General features: G+C 43.8%; 1 protein-coding gene and 1 pseudogene across 1 annotated transcript; both read right to left on the bottom strand.

Moving 5' to 3' along the window:
- Positions 1-1,868: 1,868 nt before the first annotated feature.
- On the bottom strand, positions 1,869-2,434 carry LOC127304273 (cytochrome P450 71A9-like). Its single transcript, XM_071821128.1, has 2 exons — positions 2,257-2,434; positions 1,869-2,074 (listed from the first exon to the last, which is right to left on the bottom strand). The coding sequence occupies exons 1-2, from the start codon at positions 2,432-2,434 to the stop codon at positions 1,869-1,871; spliced, it is 384 nt and encodes a 127-aa protein (XP_071677229.1).
- A 1,522-nt stretch (positions 2,435-3,956) lies between these two features.
- On the bottom strand, positions 3,957-22,336 carry LOC127304272 (cytochrome P450 71A1-like; annotated as a pseudogene).
- Between the last annotated feature and the right edge of the window lie 1,491 nt (positions 22,337-23,827).

Raw genomic sequence — 23,827 nt, 5'->3', positions numbered from 1 at the left:
TTAGTTTCCCTGGACGACGGCGGCGGCCGTCGACTCGTGCGGGACGAGGAGCGGCGCCGGCGGGTGGAGCCGGAGCGACTCCTTGAGCACCGCCTTGAGATACTCCATCCCGTGCGTGTCGTCTTCCTCGGTGGTCGGGTTGCCGTTGGAGACTCGTGCTACCTCGTCCCGCAGCTTGGCCATTGCCCGCGGGTTTTGGATGAGCTCAGCCATGGCCCATTCCAGCGTGATAGATGTCGTCTCGGTTCCAGCCGAAGATCATGTCTCCGCGTATGCAAGAAATGGCTTAGCCGTGGAGCAGAGGATCAAAAGGAATAGGAGTAGATAAAATTTGTTGAGAAACTATAATCAAGAGCATTATGAAACTATAATCAAGAGCATTATGCGATTAGTTGATTGATGGCCACCTTGACGAGGCTTTTGATGCTATCGTCGGTGAGCTCTGGTCCGGCGGTTCCTTCTTCTCTCAAAGCAAGCAGACGTCCAAGAAGTCCTCCTCATCTTCCATTGCGCCGTAGTCACACTTGTTCTCAAGGTGCCGGTGCGATAATCTCGTTCAGAACCGATGCCACGCTTCGAGCCTCGTCGTGTCAAAACAGCCACCGAGTGGCGGTTGGGCCTTTCAGCCTTGAAACATTCGCGTTGCCCAATAGTCGTCAAATCAAAGGAAAGTAAAAAGAAAAAGAAGAAGAGCAAAGCAGCCCAACTCGGCGTAGTCTTGAAAGCCCGCCGTGAGGTGAGGAGTAGTCCAGCTTAGATTTCGCGCGTCGCCAAAGGCGAAACGCAGCCCAAGGCACTAGTAGGCGGGCGAATTAGACGCGGACGCACCGTCGCGCCTCTCCTCCCGAAACGCACGCACAACCCCTTTCCCACCCAACCAAACCCTAACGCACCAGCCCTGACAGGCGGCGGCGGCGCACCGCATCCAACGGCGCCGCGCCGGGCTTTGCTCGGCCAGCGCGCGTGAATCCCTTCCTCGCGCGCCTCGCAGCGGCGTCGCGCGACTCGTGGAGCCGAACCAGGACGCGGCAGCAGCGACCCATCAGCACCAACGAACGACCCCCAACTTACTTGCCGCCGCCGGTGCTGCGCCGCGTCGCAGCCACGCTTACCGCCTCTCACGCGCCCTCGCCGTGGTAACCTCCCCATCCGACTCCCCTCCATCGTCCGGTTTCTACTACCTCTCGGGCTTAATTAATTGACACCATTCCTCCCTAATAACATGCATGGATAGGTCTCCCTCCGCGTCGATTAAATCCGACAGAGGGAGTACCACTCAAAATATGCAACATTTACTCTTTCCTGTCCCGCGGGAATAAAATCTCCGTAATATCGCATGGGTCGTCAAATTTTTGGATGAAGTTGCTGATTAATGTTCCGTTGGTATATGTGCTTAACCATGTCTTAGTTACTTGCTTCTTAGGATTCCCGAAAATTAACTTGCGGCCATTACTAGTCATCTGAGCATGTGCCAATTTGCGGGCACAGGTTCCATTCACTACAAAAACACATTGCATGCAAAATTAACTTGCTCTAAAAACATTTCGAGTCTTGTCATGCCTATAATACCGTGTACACTGCAGAAAATATTTGCATACAGTAGTGCTTCTCTCACTTGCAGCTCTCTAATTGAGCTTAGTCCGTGCATTTTGCATTAATTCCCTTTCAGCTATTATTACTTTTGTCCGTAAAAGAATGCAAAATTCTGGAGATAGCCAAGACCTTATTACAATGTGTAGATGTAGGGATACTTGTAGCATATAATCCATCATTATCCGGTACTCCTTATGAATCGAAGCTTAGATCAAATAGGGAGCAGCGTAGGTTCAAGCACTCGCACCCGTTTCATCCCTAGCCCTAGGCACTACCTAAACAAGTGTCTTGCACTTGGGGAGGAGGCGCAGCGGAGCTAGCGGCGGAGTGGTCAGCCCCGGCGCCTCGCTCATGTCTAGACGTGTCCCGATGGGGAGCTCCCAATCGAAGTGGCCGACGAGGCCGGCGAGCGCGATCTCCGCCGCCGGAAGCGCGGCCGATGGCGGGGCAGACCCGTCGACCGGCGCCGAAAGGGGAGGAGCTGGTAGTCGTTCCCCGCAGGTCGATGCTCGCCACGCCACCGCCGTCGAGGAACCGCTCCGGTTGGAACTCCTTTGCCGCGTCGCCCCACGCCGCCGGTCCCGCCCGATCGCCCACGCGTTGATGAAGAGCGCGGTCTTGGCCGGGATTTCGTATCCTCGGACGACGGCGGCGGCCGTCGACTCGTGCGGACGAGGAGCGGCGCCGGCGGGTGGAGCCGGAGCGACTCCTTGAGCACCGCCTTGAGATACTCCATCCCGTGCAGGTCGTCTTCCTCGGTGGTCGGGTTGCCGTTGGAGACTCGTGCTACCTCGTCCCGCAGCTTGGCCATTGCCCGCGGGTTTTGGATGAGCTCAGCCATGGCCCATTCCAGCGTGATAGATGTCGTCTCGGTTCCAGCCGAAGATCATGTCCTGCGTATGCAAGAAATGGCTTAGCCGTGGAGCAGAGGATCAAAAGGAATAGGAGTAGATAAAATTTGTTGAGAAACTATAATCAAGAGCATTATGAAACTATAATCAAGAGCATTATGCGATTAGTTGATTGATGGCCACCTTGACGAGGCTTTTGATGCTATCGTCGGTGAGCTCTAGTCCGGCGGTTCCTTCTTCTCTCAAAGCAGCAGACGTCCAAGAAGTCCTCCTCATCTTCCATTGCGCCGTAGTCACACTTGTTCTCAAGGTGCCGTGCGATAATCTCGTTCAGAACCGATGCCACGCTTCGAGCCTGCCGTCGTGTCAAAACAGCCACCGAGTGGCGGTTGGGCCTTTCAGCCTTGAAACATTCGCGTTCCAATAGTCGTCAAATCAAAGGAAAGTAAAAAGAAAAAGAAGAAGAGCAAAGCAGCCCAACTCGGCGTAGTCTTGAAAGCCCGCCGTGAGGTGAGGAGTAGTCCAAGCTTAGATTTCGCGTGTTCCGCCAAAGGCGAAACGCAGCCCAAGGCACTAGTAGGCGGGCGAATTAGACGCGGACGCACCGTCGCGCCTCTCCTCCCGAAACGCACGCACAACCCCCTTTCCCACCCAACCAAACCCTAACGCACCAGCCCTGCATAGCGGCGGCGGCGCACCGTATCCAACGGCTGCGCCGCGCCGGCTTGCCAGCCGGCGCGCGCGTGAATCCCTTCCCCGCGCGCCTCGCAGCGGCGTCCGCGCGACTCGTGGAGCCGAACCAGGACGCGGCAAATGACCATCGCACCAACGAACGACCCCCAACTTACTTGCCGCCGCGTGCTGCTCCTCGTCGCAGCCCACGCTTACCGCTCTCTCACGCGCCCTCGCCGTGGTAACCTCCCCATCTCGACCCCCTCCATCGTCCGGTTTCTACTACCTCTGGGCTTAATTAATTGACACCATTCCTCCCTAATAACATGCATGGATAGGTCTCCCTCCGCGTCGATTAAATCCGACCGGAGGGAGTACCACTCAAAATATGCAACATTTACTCTTTCCTGTCCCGCGGGAATAAAATCTCCAGAATATCAGTATGGGTCGTCAAATTTTTGGATGAAGTTGCTGATTAATGTTCCGTTGGTATATGTGCTTAACCATGTCTTAGTTACTTGCTTCTTAGGATTCCCGAAAATTAACTTGCGGCCATTACTAGTCATCTGAGCATGTGCCAATTTGCGGGCACAGGTTCCATTCACTACAAAAACACATTGGATGCAAAATTAACTTGCTCTAAAAACATTTCGAGTCTTGTCATGCCTATAATACCGTGTACACTGCAGAAAATATTTGCATACAGTAGTGCTTCTCTCACTTGCAGCTCTCTAATTGAGCTTAGTCCGTGCATTTTGCATTAATTCCCTTTCAGCTATTATTACTTTTGTCCGTAAAAGAATGCAAAATTCTGGAGATAGCCAAGACCTTATTACAATGTGTAGATGTAGGGATACTTGTAGCATATAATCCATCATTATCCGGTACTCCTTATGAATCTGGAAGCTTAGATCAAATAGGGAGCAGCGTAGGTTCAAGCACTCGCACCCGTTTCATCCCTAGCCCTAGGCACTACCTAAACAAGTGTCTTGCACTTGGGGAGGAGGCGCAGCGGAGCTAGCGGCGGAGTGGTCAGCCCCGGCGCCTCGCTCATGTCTAGACGTGTCCCGATGGGGAGCTCCCAATCGAAGTGGCCGACGAGCGCGATCTCCAGCGCCGGAAGCGCGAAGCTGATGGCGGGGCAGACCCGTCGACCGGCGCCGAAAGGGAGGATGTGGTGACCCGGCATACCACTGCATGGTGTAGTATGCAAGTCTGATATAATACCAATGAAACACAGTTCCACTCGTATTATATCGCTCAGAGTGGTACAACAGAAACATATGCGGGTCCAAGGCATGTCTATAGAATTACAGCATTTACTTTGTTACATAAGATCATCACAGCCTCCTACTTTACAATGAGGTAAATCTGCAAATAAACTCCAGAAGAACGACTCGTAGTCTAATCCTATCACGAACTCTATTTGTAGAGTATTTGACTAGCTGTAGGGGCTATGAATAGATTCTAGCTAAATAGGAGCTAGGTTTAGGAAGCTAGTTCCTTTCTATGGCTAAACTAGGTTTTCTCCTTGTTGGACGTGGTATCTGACTCCTCTGACATGGTCCTGTCTCTTGAAGTAGTTGTTGACTCCTCGGTCTTCGAGTTGCACTGTAGATCCTCCATCGTGGCCTCCATATCTAAGCAGGGGATTTAAGAGTGGGATGAGTACGAGCGTACTCAACAAGTTCATTATAGGAAAGAGGTGTTTAATGCACTAGCTACGGCATTAGACCAGAAAGTCTAATACCAATGCAGGTTTTCATAATCATTTCTTCAAAAGATTGATTTTATTCAGAAGAACTATGTCCGTCAGCCTTCACCGGTTTACTAGAACTTCATGGAGCTCCTTTCCGGCCGCGTTCGCAGTTCCATATCCCGGAACAGGGAGTGACAGGTCACGGTTCTTTACACTCTGCAGAGGTGTGTTGCTTTACCCATAAGAGATCTTAACCTTGGTGCCAACCGGGCAATTTCCCCGTCCACACTTCCTTTGGTGTGAGGCCCGGTATAAGGTCTAGCCAATCATGTTCCTCCGCTACCTCGAACACCCACCCTTTGTTGCATGCGCCGACCCTGGGTCCACGTCGGTCCCATTATTCCCGTAATTTCAGGGTGGACCCCGACCACGACAACAGTGCTGGGCTCTACCATACACTCCTACGCCGGTGGCTGCAACCCATCATAGACCGCAATACCGTGGGGAATTAGAATGGGATCCCTACCCTACCGCTTGCACTTCGAACGACAAGTGTCTACGGACTTTGCCGTGGGGACTTAAGGCTTCCCCAGCCTACCGCTTGCCGCCGACAGATACAAGTGTCTACGGTAAAGCGCATCCGTTGATGAACGAGAGGTGGAAACACTTTTGACTACTCCGTCCCACTCCAGATCTTATGGTTAACACGGGTATTACTAAGACAAGAATCACTGGCGACATTTGTTGTTTAATCCTAGATGGATATAAACCCGTGCAATGGAACCTCCACCATATCAACACAATCCATGGTTCCATTGCCCACCACATAGTCATATTCATAGTTATGAAAGTAGTGGTTTTGATTTTTGTGCAATAGTGATAACCATAATATTTTGCAAGTAATTTGATAAAAATACTCAATTGACATGAGCAAGTGATGAACTTGCCTTTCTTGACTGCAAGATTATGCAGACAAGGTCTTCGATACGCAATAACTCCAAATTCTGAAATAGCACCATCGTCCGGTAAGGACGATGTTTAAAAGATTGGCAAGGATGCAATAATGCATAAGAATGAGATGCAATCGCTCTAAGCGTGACCTAACCCCGATGATTTAAGATTAGTGAGTGGTGATAATTGATTCAGGGTGTGTTGCACTTTTAGATTGATTCACTAACAAGGTTCTTATTCAGGTGTGATTACTTGGTATTATCAACAGGTAGATAATAAAGCATAGTAATCAATTGAGCACACAAAGAATAACAATTGTCATCATGTTATCAAGTAAAGAGCAGTGGTCAGTTTTAGTACTATATGGCATGGTTAATGATTGATTAAGGTAAGCCTAGGCATCCTAAGCAATTCATGATACATGGTTGTGGTCAAGGTTGGTTTATCTTGCTAGTGATGGCTGGCTAGGACTTATAGGTTCTTATAAGCAGGGTTGATGATGGTTCTCTGTTTACTTCAAAAGAATAACTTTTGAAGAACATACTTCTTAGATAATAAGAAGTATAACAATTAAGGTTGAGGTTGTCTTGTATTAGCTATTGGGTTTCTAAGTAGAGAATGGCTGGTTCTTAAATAGGATGGTTCATAAGTATCTCACACTAGTAGGGTTTAGTGGAATATGGTTAGGTAATGCACAATATTTGGTATAGTTGTTATTAGGGTTCATCACAATGGTGTGATGCTAAGCATGGATGAATAAGGATGATGGTTTTGACAGTAGAGGCTAGGGTTTAAACTTGGTTGATCCTACTTGATCAACTAGGTTTAGTGATATGCATACATGGAATACTAAATTGCTAGTGATAGGGTTCTACATTTTATGTAGACATAGGTATGTCTTTTAGTTGCTAATGATGGCTCTATGACTTGAAATAAAGTACCATGATCACCTGTTCTAACCTTGGGTTTAGGTTAGAAACAAATTAGGGTTCACATGTAATAATGGAACTAGGTTTTCTAATTAATTTAGGGTTTTAGGAGTCACATGAAAGGATAGGATTTTAATATCATTCCAAATGGAATTAGGGTTTTCTAATTACCATATATGTCTATGATTAATAACTTCAATTTAAAGTTGAAGTTATTAATAATTTTGAAATAAAAATAATATTGAATTTGGCATTTTATTATTTTTAAATAATTAATAATCAAGATAATTATTAATCAGGATTTAATTCCTATTAATAAAGATTTAATAAATTCTAAATAAAGAAAATTAGTTTTATTGTTTTCTATATTTATTTCACTGGTTTTTATTTATTTTATACCTTTTTCCTAATTATTGAATTTTAATTGAATTTAGAATTAAAATTAAAGGCTTAAATAACAAGTATTAATAATTAAATTTTTATTAAAAAAAAAATTTCATTTTATATTTTTATTGGATAGGATTTATCTTTATAAGAATTTTGATATCTTATATTTATTTTTCTGAGCTATATTGGATTTTCTACAATTTATCTAAGTTTCAGCAATTATTGGATTTGAAATAAAACAAAGGAAATGCTAATTGCACCCGGCTATCTACTCACAGAGTCTCTGACTCGTGGGCCGCTGGTTATGTCACCTCGCCACACGTGCATTGACTAAGGTCAAAATTGCCACGGTGGCAGGGAGGCTCACTGCCGGCGGGAATTGGCGACGATCGCCGGCGGGATAAGGTTCCCGCGGGGGTGTGCGGGTACTTGCTGGAAAGAGGACGACGAGGCGATCCTGGTGGTGGTGGCGCCGCCACCAAATGGTCGCCGGAGCTTAACCGGCGGCGAGACCTAGCGGCAGAAGCTCACGGTCTACGGTGCTAGGCATGCTATGGATGGCTAGTGGCGGAACTAGGATGCTCAGGCGAACCAGGAACTCACCGCGAACACGACATGCTTGTCGGCGAGACGAAAGGGGGTCGACATCGCCGGAGTTCGTCGTTCCCGGCGTTGGGGAAGACGAGGTCGACGGAGAAGCTACGGCTCGCCCCAACTCGATTCCTCTTGCAGGTAGAGCAAGTCGAGGACGACGGAGATGATGGTGGTCACGGCGAGGTCCGGGGTGCTCCGAACGGCGGCGATTGGAGATGGTCAAGGTTAGGGTTTCGGATTTTTGGGGAAAATTGGACAGCGAAGGAGAAGAAGACGTCTAGGGTTCGTCCAGAACTTTTATACGGCGCCTGGGCGCGTGCCTCGTCACACCGTCGAGGAAGGAGGAGGCGCCAGCGCGAGGAGAAAAGCTCCACGGCGTCGTGCTGTCCTCCAGCACACGGTGAAGATGAGGACGACGCCCCTCCTCTGTTATTTTGGCGAAAGGGTATCTTGGGCTGGCGTTGGGCCGTGGTGGTGGGCACTTCTTTGGGTTGCTACGGGCTTGGTTGCTTGCTGCGGCTGCTGTCAGTGCGTAAGGTCCAGGTAAGTTTTTTCCCTTCTTTTTCTTTTTCTGTTTTTATTTTCTGTTTTCTATTTTATTGTTTGAATTCAAATTTTGAATTCAGGTTATACTTGCAGGTTCTAAATTATCTGAGTCTCCAAAAGATTTGAGAATAATGCTTATAGCATAATTGTTTTGCTCAACAATAATTATTACTTGATTAAATTGGGATTGTTGTGAGAGTTATGCCAAATTAGAAATAAGCATGGGTTGAGGTAATTATTTCAATTCCCTAACCAATTTGGGAACTAGATCTATTTAGATGATTTGAAGTTTCTAACATGTGCAGGGTGAGCACATTTCTAGGTTTTCTAATACTTAGCAATATTGAAGGTTCACATATATTTTGATTAAGGCTAGGTTTTAGGATGAATGGTAATGAGGTTGGATTGGACCATGATTTTATGTGAAGAATTATTTCTAAGATGTTGTATGGTTTATCCTATTTCAAGGTTGGCATTATCATCATATTTTAATAGCACCATGAATTACCTAAGTTAGAGATTACCCTCATTATGGTTTGGTCTTGATTATAATGTTAAGTGGTTGAAAACCATACATGGTTTAACTAAAAGGTTTAGACCAGGTTTATCTTATACTCCATAATTAAGTATTGGTTTTATCTTCTACTATTTGGCTTCTATTATTAACCTGAATTTATCATTTAAGTAACTACATTGGTTATAGTTCTTTTTATAGTTAACTTTGGTCATATGGATATATGGTTTCTCACCATATGAAGTATAGTGTTTAACTCTAAGGTTTCCTTAGGTTCATAAACTGATGAATGAATGAGAAAATAGATGTGGTAAGATTCTACTTATTATCACCAATTGATTTACAATTATAGGTTGGAATATCAGCCTAGGGTTGCTTATTAGTTTCCTCCCTATGATTTCATGTGGTGAACGATATCCTCTTATCCTATTAAGATTTAACTTATCCTCACATACCTCAAGAGCATGATCATGGATTAGGCATGATCCACTTGTTCTTAATATCCTTACCTCAAGTTCTTAGGGTTTATGATCATTACCCAATTTATAATGATCAAAGTTTTACTTCCTAAGATATCTCTTATTTAATAGGTTTCCCACTCTCAAGATCAAGTGTTGTCTTGATCAATTAATTAAATACTTTCTTTTATAGTTTCTTGAATTGGACTACTATGGTTCCCTCTTAAGTTTATATCCCAGGAGAATGCCTGAGATATTATGTTAGGGTTCTACTTAATCAATGATGATATAATCATCAAGTGTATGGATAGTTATCTCCCTCATATTCAATTGTTTCCTTAACTACTTAAGTGTAACACCATAGCTTGGGGCTTTCTTATAAAAGAATGGTTTATCCTAGAGTTTATGGTGTACTCACCATATCTCAATAGGTATCTAGTCTAAACTCCACTTGGCTATCTTGGTTGAATTAATCTCCTCCTTACTTTATCAATTCATGGATATGTTATTATTCCATGTGATACTAGGTTGTCTCACCACTCCAAGATGTAATGGTTAATCTCCTAATACTTTTAGTTCACAGGTTGTCCTTTATTCTTAATTAGGTAAAGCTAGGATTGATATGAATGGACTCTCTCATTTGGAAAGGACTTCAATGCTAACCTAAGGTTATTCTCCAAAGATAATGATGTGGTCACCAATATCTATGGTTACATAAATGGGTTCTCTCTCTAGGAAATGTCTTCAATAATATCCTAGGGTTTCTCTGAGATGATGATTTGAATACATGGATGTATATTCAAGGTTTTATCATTGATCCTCTAATAAGTAACATAGAACTCTCACTTCTCTAGGTTTGATGTATATTAATATGTAGTAGAGAGGATTATATATTTCTAGAGTTTATCTCCTTGTCTTGCTTCCAAGAATGAAGTAAAATAAATACCATGAGATTAATGGTAGGATCATGGATTAGTTTAAGACATGGAGAAGATAAGTGGAGAATAGTTTCTTCAATTATTGTTACTTGATTTGTAATTGAATAGGTGTTCATATGTTATGACAAGGATTACCATATTATAATCTTTTATAAGATCAAGCAATTGATCATTGGGTAAAGTGTTGTTGTGTTGATTCTAGTTCCATTTGATCTAACCCCTTAGATCAAATCATCTCTACCCAAAACAAGGTTTAAGCAAAATCACATTGAAGTTTGTAGCGCTTGACTTGATGAGCTACTTCAATTCCACCAAGGTCAAGTGAAACTTCAGTTACTGTGACTGTTTTACTTTAAAGCGCGAAAATTCCCCAGATTTTCTATGCATGAATGCAATGCACACATCTGATTCCTCTATTTTTGTAACCCCATTACCTGGGATATTACAGTCTCTACCCCTTAAACTAAACTTCGTCCTCGAAGTTTGATCTCTCTCACGTTTCCGAATTGTGGATCTGACTTGTGCAGACTACTTCTTTTCTCGAACTCCATGGTGATCTCACTGGATATAATTGAATATATCCCTTGTCCAGATTCTTCCTGGAATCCATTAGTGTTTGACATCAAACAACTATTACTTCCTTTACTTCCATGATTTCCTCCAATATTATAAGCTTGTTTCCTTTCTCATTGAAGAATCAATGATAGGACTTCTTCTGGTGCTGCTAGTCTTAACTGAAGACTGATTTGATAGTACACTCCTAATTGATAAATAGGTCTTTGTTTTCCCTTACTACCAAAACTGCAATAATGGTACTAGTAAGGTATTTATCATGGGAATGTTCGTGATGGTTTATTTACCTAGGAATGGATTAGACTCATTTAGTCTATCCAATCATGGTTTATAGTTGATACCTATAACTATTTTGGGTTATTTAGGTTCCATGAAAGGAATCATTCTATTAGTCTGTGTTTCTGGTATGGTCAATTTCCTTCGGTCTTTGGCCTTCTTGAGCTGTATTTGGTCTATGGTATTTTCTTCGTCCAACTTCTTTATGCTTAACTTACTTGAGCTTTCGTACTTCTGAGTAAACACTACTCACTTTCTCAAGTTATAGTCCACTTCTTACTTCCTCGAGGTATGAACCTCGGCTTCCGGTTTGACATTCTTCTGAAAGTAGTGTTCCACAATCTTATGAAAATAAGATCGAACTTCCTCTCAGTTCAGACCTTCTTCATCTATCTTGCTCAAAGTATTGAGTCATTGTACATCCAACTCAATATTTTACTCTACCCCTTAGAGTTTTCTTATGGTCTTCAACTCCTTTTCTTCCAACTATTGGACTTATGGTTGGAATATTGGTCTGGTTCTAACTTATGGGTTTTACTTCTTCTAAGGTCTCGCGAAGAATGTTTGTGGTGTATCCACTCAATTGTGGACATCCAATGTGAATCCTTCGACTAAATGATTATAGATCTAGCTATTTGGCTGATAAGATTTTTATTGGTTCACAAACTTTTGTTACAAATAATTAAATCGTGGACTATTAGTAATACCAACTGATACCAGCTGTGGTTATTATACCATCTGTGGCTATTTGATATCTAAAAATGGATTCTATTATAGGTTCTGATCAACTGGACGAGACATCTTCTGCTTTACCTCGCAGTATTGATCCTATACCAATTGTGGTCTTCTGATATCTACTATGGTCTTCTTATATCTGCTATAGTTTCATATATTATCTTCCTTCCTTTAGGGTTTATTTTGCATGAAATCCACTAGCTGACACTATGAATATAGTATCCTAGGTGATTTCCCATGCATTCCCTCTTCCATAATGACTATGGTTCTACTTCTACTACTCCACAGTCATCATATTTCTCACCTTCATGCTTCCTATGTACTAAAGTACTCCTCTGTTGAGGTAAAGCACGAGTTTCTGATTGTACTTCCTTCAGAGTATTGTGGTTACTTCCCACAACTTTACTTCCTTTCTCTGATGAACCTTCATCTTGTCTTTAAAACCTTTAGAATTCGTCACTTCCTCACACGAATACCATTACCCTCTAGATCTATAGCATCAAGTAAGAACTTGATATTGCAACATGCATTTGCATATCGAAGTCAAACTTCATGTATGGATCTAGTCAAACAATGAAAATCCAATAAAATCCAAGAAGATTCAGCTTTGTGCTTATAATACACACCATCATAAGCCTGAATATACTAGTTGAGTAAGACATCTCTAAACATCAGGCTCTGATGTGTAGTATATAACACCACATAAGATAGGTTTATATCGTGATACTTAGCACGCATATTTGGTATTCTACTATTTGTCTCAACCTTTACCTTAATTGCACAATTGCAATGAGATAAACTTGAACAAAATGGTTTGGGATGGTTAAGGTTAACCTAATTTCCTTTGGAAGTACTAATTTAACTTCCATCTTGTTGAGGACTACTTTACATGCTACCTCTAGATTCTAATATAGCTACTCTAAATACCTAACTATTGGAATATAGCTCCTATACTTCCAAGTGTTTGTACTTATCATGAAACTATGGTCATGATGTGCTTGACACACTTCCCATATTTTTGGAACTCAGTTCTTGCACTATTATTTCACCTTTGGCTTCTTATTGTACTCCTCCTACATACTTTAGATGTTCATCACATAATGATTCACAGATGAATCATATATGATTTCTTTCTCTACCTTTTAAGTAGACATATTTTATTCCATTCACTCTTCCTTAACTCCCATGATTGACTCATCATGGTCTATACTACTCATATCACTTGTTTGTATCACTTACTATCAGTTGTTTCACAAGTTTAGATAAATTTTACTTACCCTATTACTTGTCTGGGTCTACATCTTTTATTAGGATATCTTAATTATCTTCATCACTTGATATTACTTCCATTACAGGTCTGAATAACTCTTATTTATTCATGACAGGTGTTGGTACACATCTTCCAATAGGATATCTTCCTTATGGTTGTATCCTCTCTTTGGGCTACCATGTATTGTATACCAACAGTGATCTACTCATCTATTGTTCTAAGACTTCAGGGGTACTATATGTTTGGGATTAGCTGACTAACTTTACTTTATCTTGGTAAGTTAGGTAAGAAATGTTGACTCAAGTGTGTCAGGATTATTCTCAAGTGAATATCCATCTCAAGTCATAAGAAGTGTGTGGTTTACCTAAAACAACTTCCTATAGACACTACCAATCCTATAGGTCTCCTTTAAAGGGTTTTAATCCTAAGGTCAAAGCATTTGCTCTGATACCAACTGTGGTGACCCGGCATACCACTGCATGGTGTAGTATGCAAGTCTGATATAACACCAATGAAACACAGTTCCACTCGTATTATATCGCTCAGAGTGGTACAACAGAAACATATGCGGGTCCAAGGCATGTCTATAGAATTACAACATTTACTTTGTTACATAAGATCATCACAGCCTCCTACTTTACAATGAGGTAAATCTGCAAATAAACTCCAGAAGAACGACTCGTAGTCTAATCCTATCACGAACTCTATTTGTAGAGTATTTGACTAGCTGTAGGGGCTATGAATAGATTCTAGCTAAATAGGAGCTAGGTTTAGGAAGCTAGTTCCTTTCTATGGCTAAACTAGGTTTTCTCCTTGTTGGACGTGGTATCTGACTCCTCTGACATGGTCCTGTCTCTTGAAGTAGTTGTTGACTCCTCGGTCTTCGAGTTGCACTGTAGATCCTCCATCGTGGCCTCCATATCTAAGCAGGGGATTTAAGAGTGGGATGAGTACGAGCGTACTCAACAAGTTCATTATAGGAAAGAGGTGTTTAATGCACTAGCTACGGCATTAGACCAGAAAGTCTAATACCAATGCAGGTTTTCATAATCATTTCTTCAAAAGATTGATTTTATTCAGAAGAACTATGTCCGTCAGCCTTCACCGGTTTACTAGAACTTCATGGAGCTCCTTTCCGGCCGCTGTCATCAGCTCCATATCCCGAACAGGAGTGACAGTCACGGTTCTTTACACTCTGCAGAGGTGTGTTGCTTTACCCATAAGAGATCTTAACCTTGGTGCCAACCGGGCAATTTCCCCGTCCACACTTCCTTTGGTGTGAGGCCCGGTATAAGGTCTAGCCAATCATGTTCCTCCGCTACCTCGAACACCCACCCTTTGTTGCATGCGCCGACCCTGGGTCCACGTCGGTCTCATTATTCCCGTAATTTCAGGGTGGACCCCGACCACGACAACAGTGCTGGGCTCTACCATACACTCCTACGCCGGTGGCTGCAACCCATCATAGACCGCAATACCGTGGGGAATTAGAATGGGATCCCCACCCTACCGCTTGCACTTCGAACGACAAGTGTCTACGGACTTTGCCATGGGGACTTAAGGCTTCCCCAGCCTACCGCTTGCCGCCGACAGATACAAGTGTCTACGGTAAAGCGCATCCGTTGATGAACGAGAGGTGGAAACACTTTTGACTACTCCGTCCCACTCCAGATCTTATGGTTAACACGGGTATTACGGCACAAGAATCACTGGCGACATTTGTTGTTTAATCCTAGATGGATATAAACCCGTGCAATGGAACCTCCACCATATCAACACAATCCATGGTTCCATTGCCCACCACATAGTCATATTCATAGTTATGAAAGTAGTGGTTTTGATTTTTGTGCAATAGTGATAACCATAATATTTTGCAAGTAATTTGATAAAAATACTCAATTGACATGAGCAAGTGATGAACTTGCCTTTCTTGACTGCAAGATTATGCAGACAAGGTCTTCGATACGCAATAACTCCAAATTCTGAAATAGCACCATCGTCCGTTAAGGACGATGTTTAAAAGATTGGCAAGGATGCAATAATGCATAAGAATGAGATGCAATCGCTCTAAGCGTGACCTAACCCCGATGATTTAAGATTAGTGAGTGGTGATAATTGATTCAGGGTGTGTTGCACTTTTAGATTGATTCACTAACAAGGTTCTTATTCAGGTGTGATTACTTGGTATTATCAACAGGTAGATAATAAAGCATAGTAATCAATTGAGCACACAAAGAATAACAATTGTCATCATGTTATCAAGTAAAGAGCAGTGGTCAGTTTTAGTACTATATGGCATGGTTAATGATTGATTAAGGTAAGCCTAGGCATCCTAAGCAATTCATGATACATGGTTGTGGTCAAGGTTGGTTTATCTTGCTAGTGATGGCTGGCTAGGACTTATAGGTTCTTATAAGCAGGGTTGATGATGGTTCTCTGTTTACTTCAAAAGAATAACTTTTGAAGAACATACTTCTTAGATAATAAGAAGTATAACAATTAAGGTTGAGGTTGTCTTGTATTAGCTATTGGGTTTCTAAGTAGAGAATGGCTGGTTCTTAAATAGGATGGTTCATAAGTATCTCACACTAGTAGGGTTTAGTGGAATATGGTTAGGTAATGCACAATATTTGGTATAGTTGTTATTAGGGTTCATCACAATGGTGTGATGCTAAGCATGGATGAATAAGGATGATGGTTTTGACAGTAGAGGCTAGGGTTTAAACTTGGTTGATCCTACTTGATCAACTAGGTTTAGTGATATGCATACATGGAATACTAAATTGCTAGTGATAGGGTTCTACATTTTATGTAGACATAGGTATGTCTTTTAGTTGCTAATGATGGCTCTATGACTTGAAATAAAGTACCATGATCACCTGTTCTAACCTTGGGTTTAGGTTAGAAACAAATTAGGGTTCACATGTAATAATGGAACTAGGTTTCCTAATTAATTTAGGGTTTTAGGAGTCAGATGAAAGGATAGGATTTTAATATCATTCCAAATGGAATTAGGGTTTTCTAATTACCATATATGTCTATGATTAATAACTTCAATTTAAAGTTGAAGTTATTAATAATTTTGAAATAAAAATAATATTGAATTTGGCATTTTATTATTTTTAAATAATTAATAATCAAGATAATTATTAATCAGGATTTAATTCCTATTAATAAAGATTTAATAAATTCTAAATAAAGAAAATTAGTTTTATTGTTTTCTATATTTATTTCACTGGTTTTTATTTATTTTATACCTTTTTCCTAATTATTGAATTTTAATTGAATTTAGAATTAAAATTAAAGGCTTAAATAACAAGTATTAATAATTAAATTTTTATTAAAAAAAAAATTTCATTTTATATTTTTATTGGATAGGATTTATCTTTATAAGAATTTTGATATCTTATATTTATTTTTCTGAGCTATATTGGATTTTCTACAATTTATCTAAGTTTCAGCAATTATTGGATTTGAAATAAAACAAAGGAAATGCTAATTGCACCCGGCTATCTACTCACAGAGTCTCTGACTCGTGGGCCAGTGGCCATGTCACCTGCCACACGTGCATTGACTAAGGTCAAAATTGCCACGGTGGCAGGGAGGCTCACTGCCGGCGGGAATTGGCGACGATCGCCGGCGGGATAAGGTTCCCGCGGGGGTGTGCGGGTACTTGCTGGAAAGAGGACGACGAGGCGATCCTGGTGGTGGTGGCGCCGCCACCAAATGGTCGCCGGAGCTTAACCGGCGGCGAGACCTAGCGGCAGAAGCTCACGGTCTACGGTGCTAGGCATGCTATGGATGGCTAGTGGCGGAACTAGGATGCTCAGGCGAACCAGGAACTCACCGCGAACACGACATGCTTGTCGGCGAGACGAAAGGGGGTCGACATCGCCGGAGTTCGTCGTTCCCGGCGTTGGGGAAGACGAGGTCGACGGAGAAGCTACGGCTCGCCCCAACTCGATTCCTCTTGCAGGTAGAGCAAGTCGAGGACGACGGAGATGATGGTGGTCACGGCGAGGTCCGGGGGTGCTCCGAACGGCGGCGATTGGAGATGGCTGGGCGGTTAGGGTTTCGGATTTTTGGGGAAAATTGGACAGCGAAGGAGAAGAAGACGTCTAAGGTTCGTCCAGAACTTTTATACGGCGCCTGGGCGCGTGCCTCGTCACACCGTCGAGGAAGGAGGAGGCGCCAGCGCGAGGAGAAAAGCTCCACGGCGTCGTGCTGTCCTCCAGCACACGGTGAAGATGAGGACGACGCCCCTCCTCTGTTATTTTGGCGAAAGGGTATCTTGGGCTGGCGTTGGGCCGTGTTGGTGGGCTGCTGCTGGGTTGCTACGGGCTTGGTTGCTGGGCTGCAGCCTGGGCTGCGGTGCAGGTAAGGTCCAGGTAAGTTTTTTCCCTTCTTTTTCTTTTTCTGTTTTTATTTTCTGTTTTCTATTTTATTGTTTGAATTCAAATTTTGAATTCAGGTTATACTTGCAGGTTCTAAATTATCTGAGTCTCCAAAAGATTTGAGAATAATGCTTATAGCATAATTGTTTTGCTCAACAATAATTATTACTTGATTAAATTGGGATTGTTGTGAGAGTTATGCCAAATTAGAAATAAGCATGGGTTGAGGTAATTATTTCAATTCCCTAACCAATTTGGGAACTAGATCTATTTAGATGATTTGAAGTTTCTAACATGTGCAGGGTGAGCACATTTCTAGGTTTTCTAATACTTAGCAATATTGAAGGTTCACATATATTTTGATTAAGGCTAGGTTTTAGGATGAATGGTAATGAGGTTGGATTGGACCATGATTTTATGTGAAGAATTATTTCTAAGATGTTGTATGGTTTACCCTATTTCAAGGTTGGCATTATCATCATATTTTAATAGCACCATGAATTACCTAAGGTAGAGATTACCCTCATTATGGTTTGGTCTTGATTATAATGTTAAGTGGTTGAAAACCATACATGGTTTAACTAAAAGGTTTAGACCAGGTTTATCTTATACTCCATAATTAAGTATTGGTTTTATCTTCTACTATTTGGCTTCTATTATTAACCTGAATTTATCATTTAAGTAACTACATTGGTTATAGTTCTTTTTATAGTTAACTTTGGTCATATGGATATATGGTTTCTCACCATATGAAGTATAGTGTTTAACTCTAAGGTTTCCTTAGGTTCATAAACTGATGAATGAATGAGAAAATAGATGTGGTAAGATTCTACTTATTATCACCAATTGATTTACAATTATAGGTTGGAATATCAGCCTAGGGTTGCTTATTAGTTTCCTCCCTATGATTTCATGTGGTGAACGATATCCTCTTATCCTATTAAGATTTAACTTATCCTCACATACCTCAAGAGCATGATCATGGATTAGGCATGATCCACTTGTTCTTAATATCCTTACCTCAAGTTCTTAGGGTTTATGATCATTACCCAATTTATAATGATCAAAGTTTTACTTCCTAAGATATCTCTTATTTAATAGGTTTCCCACTCTCAAGATCAAGTGTTGTCTTGATCAATTAATTAAATACTTTCTTTTATAGTTTCTTGAATTGGACTACTATGGTTCCCTCTTAAGTTTATATCCCAGGAGAATGCCTGAGATATTATGTTAGGGTTCTACTTAATCAATGATGATATAATCATCAAGTGTATGGATAGTTATCTCCCTCATATTCAATTGTTTCCTTAACTACTTAAGTGTAACACCATAGCTTGGGGCTTTCTTATAAAAGAATGGTTTATCCTAGAGTTTATGGTGTACTCACCATATCTCAATAGGTATCTAGTCTAAACTCCACTTGGCTATCTTGGTTGAATTAATCTCCTCCTTACTTTATCAATTCATGGATATGTTATTATTCCATGTGATACTAGGTTGTCTCACCACTCCAAGATGTAATGGTTAATCTCCTAATACTTTTAGTTCACAGGTTGTCCTTTATTCTTAATTAGGTAAAGCTAGGATTGATATGAATGGACTCTCTCATTTGGAAAGGACTTCAATGCTAACCTAAGGTTATTCTCCAAAGATAATGATGTGGTCACCAATATCTATGGTTACATAAATGGGTTCTCTCTCTAGGAAATGTCTTCAATAATATCCTAAGGTTTCTCTGAGATGATGATTTGAATACATGGATGTATATTCAAGGTTTAGTTCAAGGTTTATCATTGATCCTCTAATAAGTAACATAGAACTCTCACTTCTCTAGGTTTGATGTATATTAATATGTAGTAGAGAGGATTATATATTTCTAGAGTTTATCTCCTTGTCTTGCTTCCAAGAATGAAGTAAAATAAATACCATGAGATTAATGGTAGGATCATGGATTAGTTTAAGACATGGAGAAGATAAGTGGAGAATAGTTTCTTCAATTATTGTTACTTGATTTGTAATTGAATAGGTGTTCATATGTTATGACAAGGATTACCATATTATAATCTTTTATAAGATCAAGCAATTGATCATTGGGTAAAGTGTTGTTGTGTTGATTCTAGTTCCATTTGATCTAACCCCTTAGATCAAATCATCTCTACCCAAAACAAGGTTTAAGCAAAATCACATTGAAGTTTGTAGCGCTTGACTTGATGAGCTACTTCAATTCCACCAAGGTCAAGTGAAACTTCAGTTACTGTGACTGTTTTACTTTAAAGCGCGAAAATTCCCCAGATTTTCTATGCATGAATGCAATGCACACATCTGATTCCTCTATTTTTGTAACCCCATTACCTGGGATATTATAGAGGAGCTGGTAGTCGTTCCCCCGCAGGTCGATGCTCGCCACGCCACCGCCGTCGAGGAACCGCTCCGGTTGGAACTCCTTTGCCGCGTCGCCCCACGCCGCCGGGTCCCGCCCGATCGCCCACGCGTTGATGAAGAGCGCGGTCTTGGCCGGGATTTCGTATCCCTGGACGACGGCGGCGGCCGTCGACTCGTGCGGGACGAGGAGCGGCGCCGGCGGGTGGAGCCGGAGCGACTCCTTGAGCACTGCCTTGAGATACTCCATCCTTTGCAGGTCGTCTTCCTCGGTGGTCGGGTTGCCGTTGGAGACTCGTGCTACCTCGTCCTGCAGCTTGGCCATTGCCCGCGGGTTTTGGATGAGCTCAGCCATGGCCCATTCCAGCGTGATAGATGTCGTCTCGGTTCCAGCGAAGATCATGTCCTGCGTATGCAAGAAATGGCTTAGCCGTGGAGCAGAGGATCAAAAGGAATAGGAGTAGATAAAATTTGTTGAGAAACTATAATCAAGAGCATTATGAAACTATAATCAAGAGCATTATGCGATTAGTTGATTGATGGCCACCTTGACGAGGCTTTTGATGCTATCGTCGGTGAGCTCTAGTCCGGCGGTTCCTTCTTCTCTCAGGCGCAGCAGGACGTCCAAGAAGTCCTCCTCATCTTCCATTGCTTGCTGTAGTCACACTTGTTCTCAAGGTGCTGTGCGATAATCTCGTTCAGAACCGATGCCACGCTTCGAGCCTGCCGTCGTGTCAAAACAGCCACCGAGTGGCGGTTGGGCCTTTCAGCCTTGAAACATTCGCGTTCCAATAGTCGTCAAATCAAAGGAAAGTAAAAAAGAAAAAGAAGAAGAGCAAAGCAGCCCAACTCGGCGTAGTCTTGAAAGCCCGCTGTGAGGTGAGGAGTAGTCCAGTTAGATTTCGCGCGTCGCCAAAGGCGAAACGCAGCCCAAGGCACTAGTAGGCGGGCGAATTAGACGCGGGACGCACCGTCGCACCTCTCCTCCCGAAACGCACGCACAACCCCTTTCCCACCCAACCAAACCCTAACGCACCAGCCCTGCACAGCGGCGGCGGCGCACTGTATCCAACGGCGCCGCGCCGGGCTTGCTCGCCGGCGCGCGCGTGAATCCCTTCCTCGCGCGCCTCGCAGCGGCGTCGCGCGACTCGTGGAGCCGAACCAGGACGCGGCAGCAGCGACCCATCAGCACCAACGAACGACCCCCAACTTACTTGCCGCCGCCGGTGCTGCTCCTCGTCGCAGCCACGCTTACCGCCTCTCTCACGCGCCCTCGCCGTGGTAACCTCCCCATCTGACCCCCTCCATCGTCCGGTTTCTACTACCTCTGGGCTTAATTAATTGACACCATTCCTCCCTAATAACATGCATGGATAGGTCTCCCTCCGCGTCGATTAAATCCGACCGAGGGAGTACCACTCAAAATATGCAACATTTACTCTTTCCTGTCCCGCGGAATAAAATCTCCGTAATATCGGTATGGGTCGTCAAATTTTTGGATGAAGTTGCTGATTAATGTTCCGTTGGTATATGTGCTTAACCATGTCTTAGTTACTTGCTTCTTAGGATTCCCGAAAATTAACTTGCGGCCATTACTAGTCATCCGAGCATGTGCCAATTTGCGGGCACAGTTCCATTCACTACAAAAACACATTGGATGCAAAATTAACTTGCTCTAAAAACATTTCGAGTCTTGTCATGCCTATAATACCGTGTACACCGTAGAAAATATTTGCATACGGTAGTGCTTCTCTCACTTGCAGCTCTCTAATTGAGCTTAGTCCGTGCATTTTGCATTAATTCCCTTTCAGCTATTATTACTTTTGTCCGTAAAAGAATGCAAAATTCTGGAGATAGCCAAGACCTTATTACAATGTGTAGATGTAGGGATACTTGTAGCATATAATCCATCATTATCCGGTACTCCTTATGAATCTGGAAGCTTAGATCAAATAGGGAGCAGCGTAGGTTCAAGCACTCGCACCCGTTTCATCCCTAGCCCTAGGCACTACCTAAACAAGTGTCTTGCACTTGGGGAGGAGGCGCAGCGGAGCTAGCGGCGGAGTGGTCAGCCCCGGCGCCTCGCTCATGTCTAGACGTGTCCCGATGGGGAGCTCCCAATCGAAGTGGCCGACGAGGCTGGCGGCGCGATCTCCGCGCCGGAAGCGCGAAGCTGATGGCGGGCAGACCCGTCGACCGGCGCCGAAAGGGAGGAGCTGGTAGTCGTTCCCCCGCAGGTCGATGCTCGCCACGCCACCGCCGTCGAGGAACCGCTCCGGTTGGAACTCCTTGCCGCGTCGCCCCACGCCGCCGGGTCCCGCCCGATCGCCCACGCGTTGATGAAGAGCGCGGTCTTGGCCGGGATTTCGTATCCTCGGACGACGGCGGCGGCCGTCGACTCGTGCGGGACGAGGAGCGGCGCCGGCGGGTGGAGCCGAGCGACTCCTTGAGCACCGCCTTGAGATACTCCATCCTGTGCAGGTCGTCTTCCTCGGTGGTCGGGTTGCCGTTGGAGACTCGTGCTACCTCGTCCTGCAGCTTGGCCCTTGCCCGCGGGTTTTGGATGAGCTCAGCCATGGCCCATTCCAGCGTGATAGATGTCGTCTCGGTTCCAGCCGAAGATCATGTCCTGCGGATGCACGAAATGGCTTAGCCGGGGAGCCGAGGATCAAAAGGAATAGGAGTAGATAAAATTTGTTGAGAAACTATAATCAAGAGCATTATGAAACTATAATCAAGAGCATTATGCGATTAGTTGATTGATGGCCACCTTGACGAGGCTTTTGATGCTATCGTCGGTGAGCTCTAGTCCGGCGGTTCCTTCTTCTCTCAAAGCGCAGCAGACGTCCAAGAAGTCCTCCTCATCTTCCATTGCGCTGTAGTCACACTTGTTCTCAAGGTGCTGTGCGATAATCTCGTTCAGAACCGATGCCACGCTTCGAGCCTGCCGTCGTGTCAAAACAGCCACCGAGTGGCGGTTGGGCCTTTCAGCCTTGAAACATTCGCGTTCCAATAGTCGTCAAATCAAAGGAAAGTAAAAAAGAAAAAGAAGAAGAGCAAAGCAGCCCAACTCGGCGTAGTCTTGAAAGCCCGCTGTGAGGTGAGGAGTAGTCCAGCTTAGATTTCGCGCGTCTCGCCAAAGGCGAAACGCAGCCCAAGGCACTAGTAGGCGGGCGAATTAGACGCGGACGCACCGTCGCGCCTCTCCTCCCGAAACGCACGCACAACCCCTTTCCCACCCAACCAAACCCTAACGCACCAGCCCAGACAGGCGGCGGCGGCGCACCAGATCCAACGGCGCCGCGCCGGCTTGCTCGCCGGCGCGCGTGAATCCCTTCCCCTGCGCGCCTCGCAGCGGCGTCGCGCGACTCGTGGAGCCGAACCAGGACGTGGCGCAGCGACCCATCAGCACCAACGAACGACCCCCAACTTACTTGCCGCCGCCGGTGCTGCTCCTCGTCGCAGCCACGCTTACCGCCCTCTCACGCGCCCTCGCCGTGGTAACCACCCCAACTTACCCCCCCCTCCATCGTCCGGTTTCTACTACCTCTGGGCTTAATTAATTGACACCATTCCTCCCTAATAACATGCATGGATAGGTCTCCCTCCGCGTCGATTAAATCCGACCGGAGGGAGTACCACTCAAAATATGCAACATTTACTCTTTCCTGTCCCGCGGGAATAAAATCTCCAGAATATGCGGATGGGTGGTCGCATTTTTGGATGAAGTTGCTGATTATTGTTCCGGTGGTATATGTGCTTAACCATGTCTTAGTTACTTGCTTCTTAGGATTCCCGAAAATTAACTTGCGGCCATTACTAGTCATCTGAGCATGTGCCAATTTGCGGGCACAGGTTCCATTCACTACAAAAACACATTGGATGCAAAATTAACTTGCTCTAAAAACATTTCGAGTCTTGTCATGCCTATAATACCGTGTACACTGCAGAAAATATTTGCATACAGTAGTGCTTCTCTCACTTGCAGCTCTCTAATTGAGCTTAGTCCGTGCATTTTGCATTAATTCCCTTTCAGCTATTATTACTTTTGTCCGTAAAAGAATGCAA

This window comes from Lolium perenne, chromosome 5 (genome assembly GCF_019359855.2).
Source record: "Lolium perenne isolate Kyuss_39 chromosome 5, Kyuss_2.0, whole genome shotgun sequence".
Taxonomy (NCBI): Eukaryota; Viridiplantae; Streptophyta; class Magnoliopsida; order Poales; family Poaceae; genus Lolium; species Lolium perenne.
Note: the sequence above shows the minus strand (reverse complement) of the source record. Positions and strands in the feature narration are given on the sequence as shown.

Bases quoted from the DNA above. Each gene is read 5' to 3' on its own strand.
- LOC127304273 (XM_071821128.1), bottom strand. From the start codon at position 2,434: ATGGCTGAGCTCATCCAAAACCCGCGGGCAATGGCCAAGCTGCGGGAC. The intron at 2,075-2,256 runs GTCGACGGCCGC...AACGACTACCAG, and splicing joins GCCGCTCCTCGTCCGCACGA to CTCCTCCCCTTTCGGCGCCG.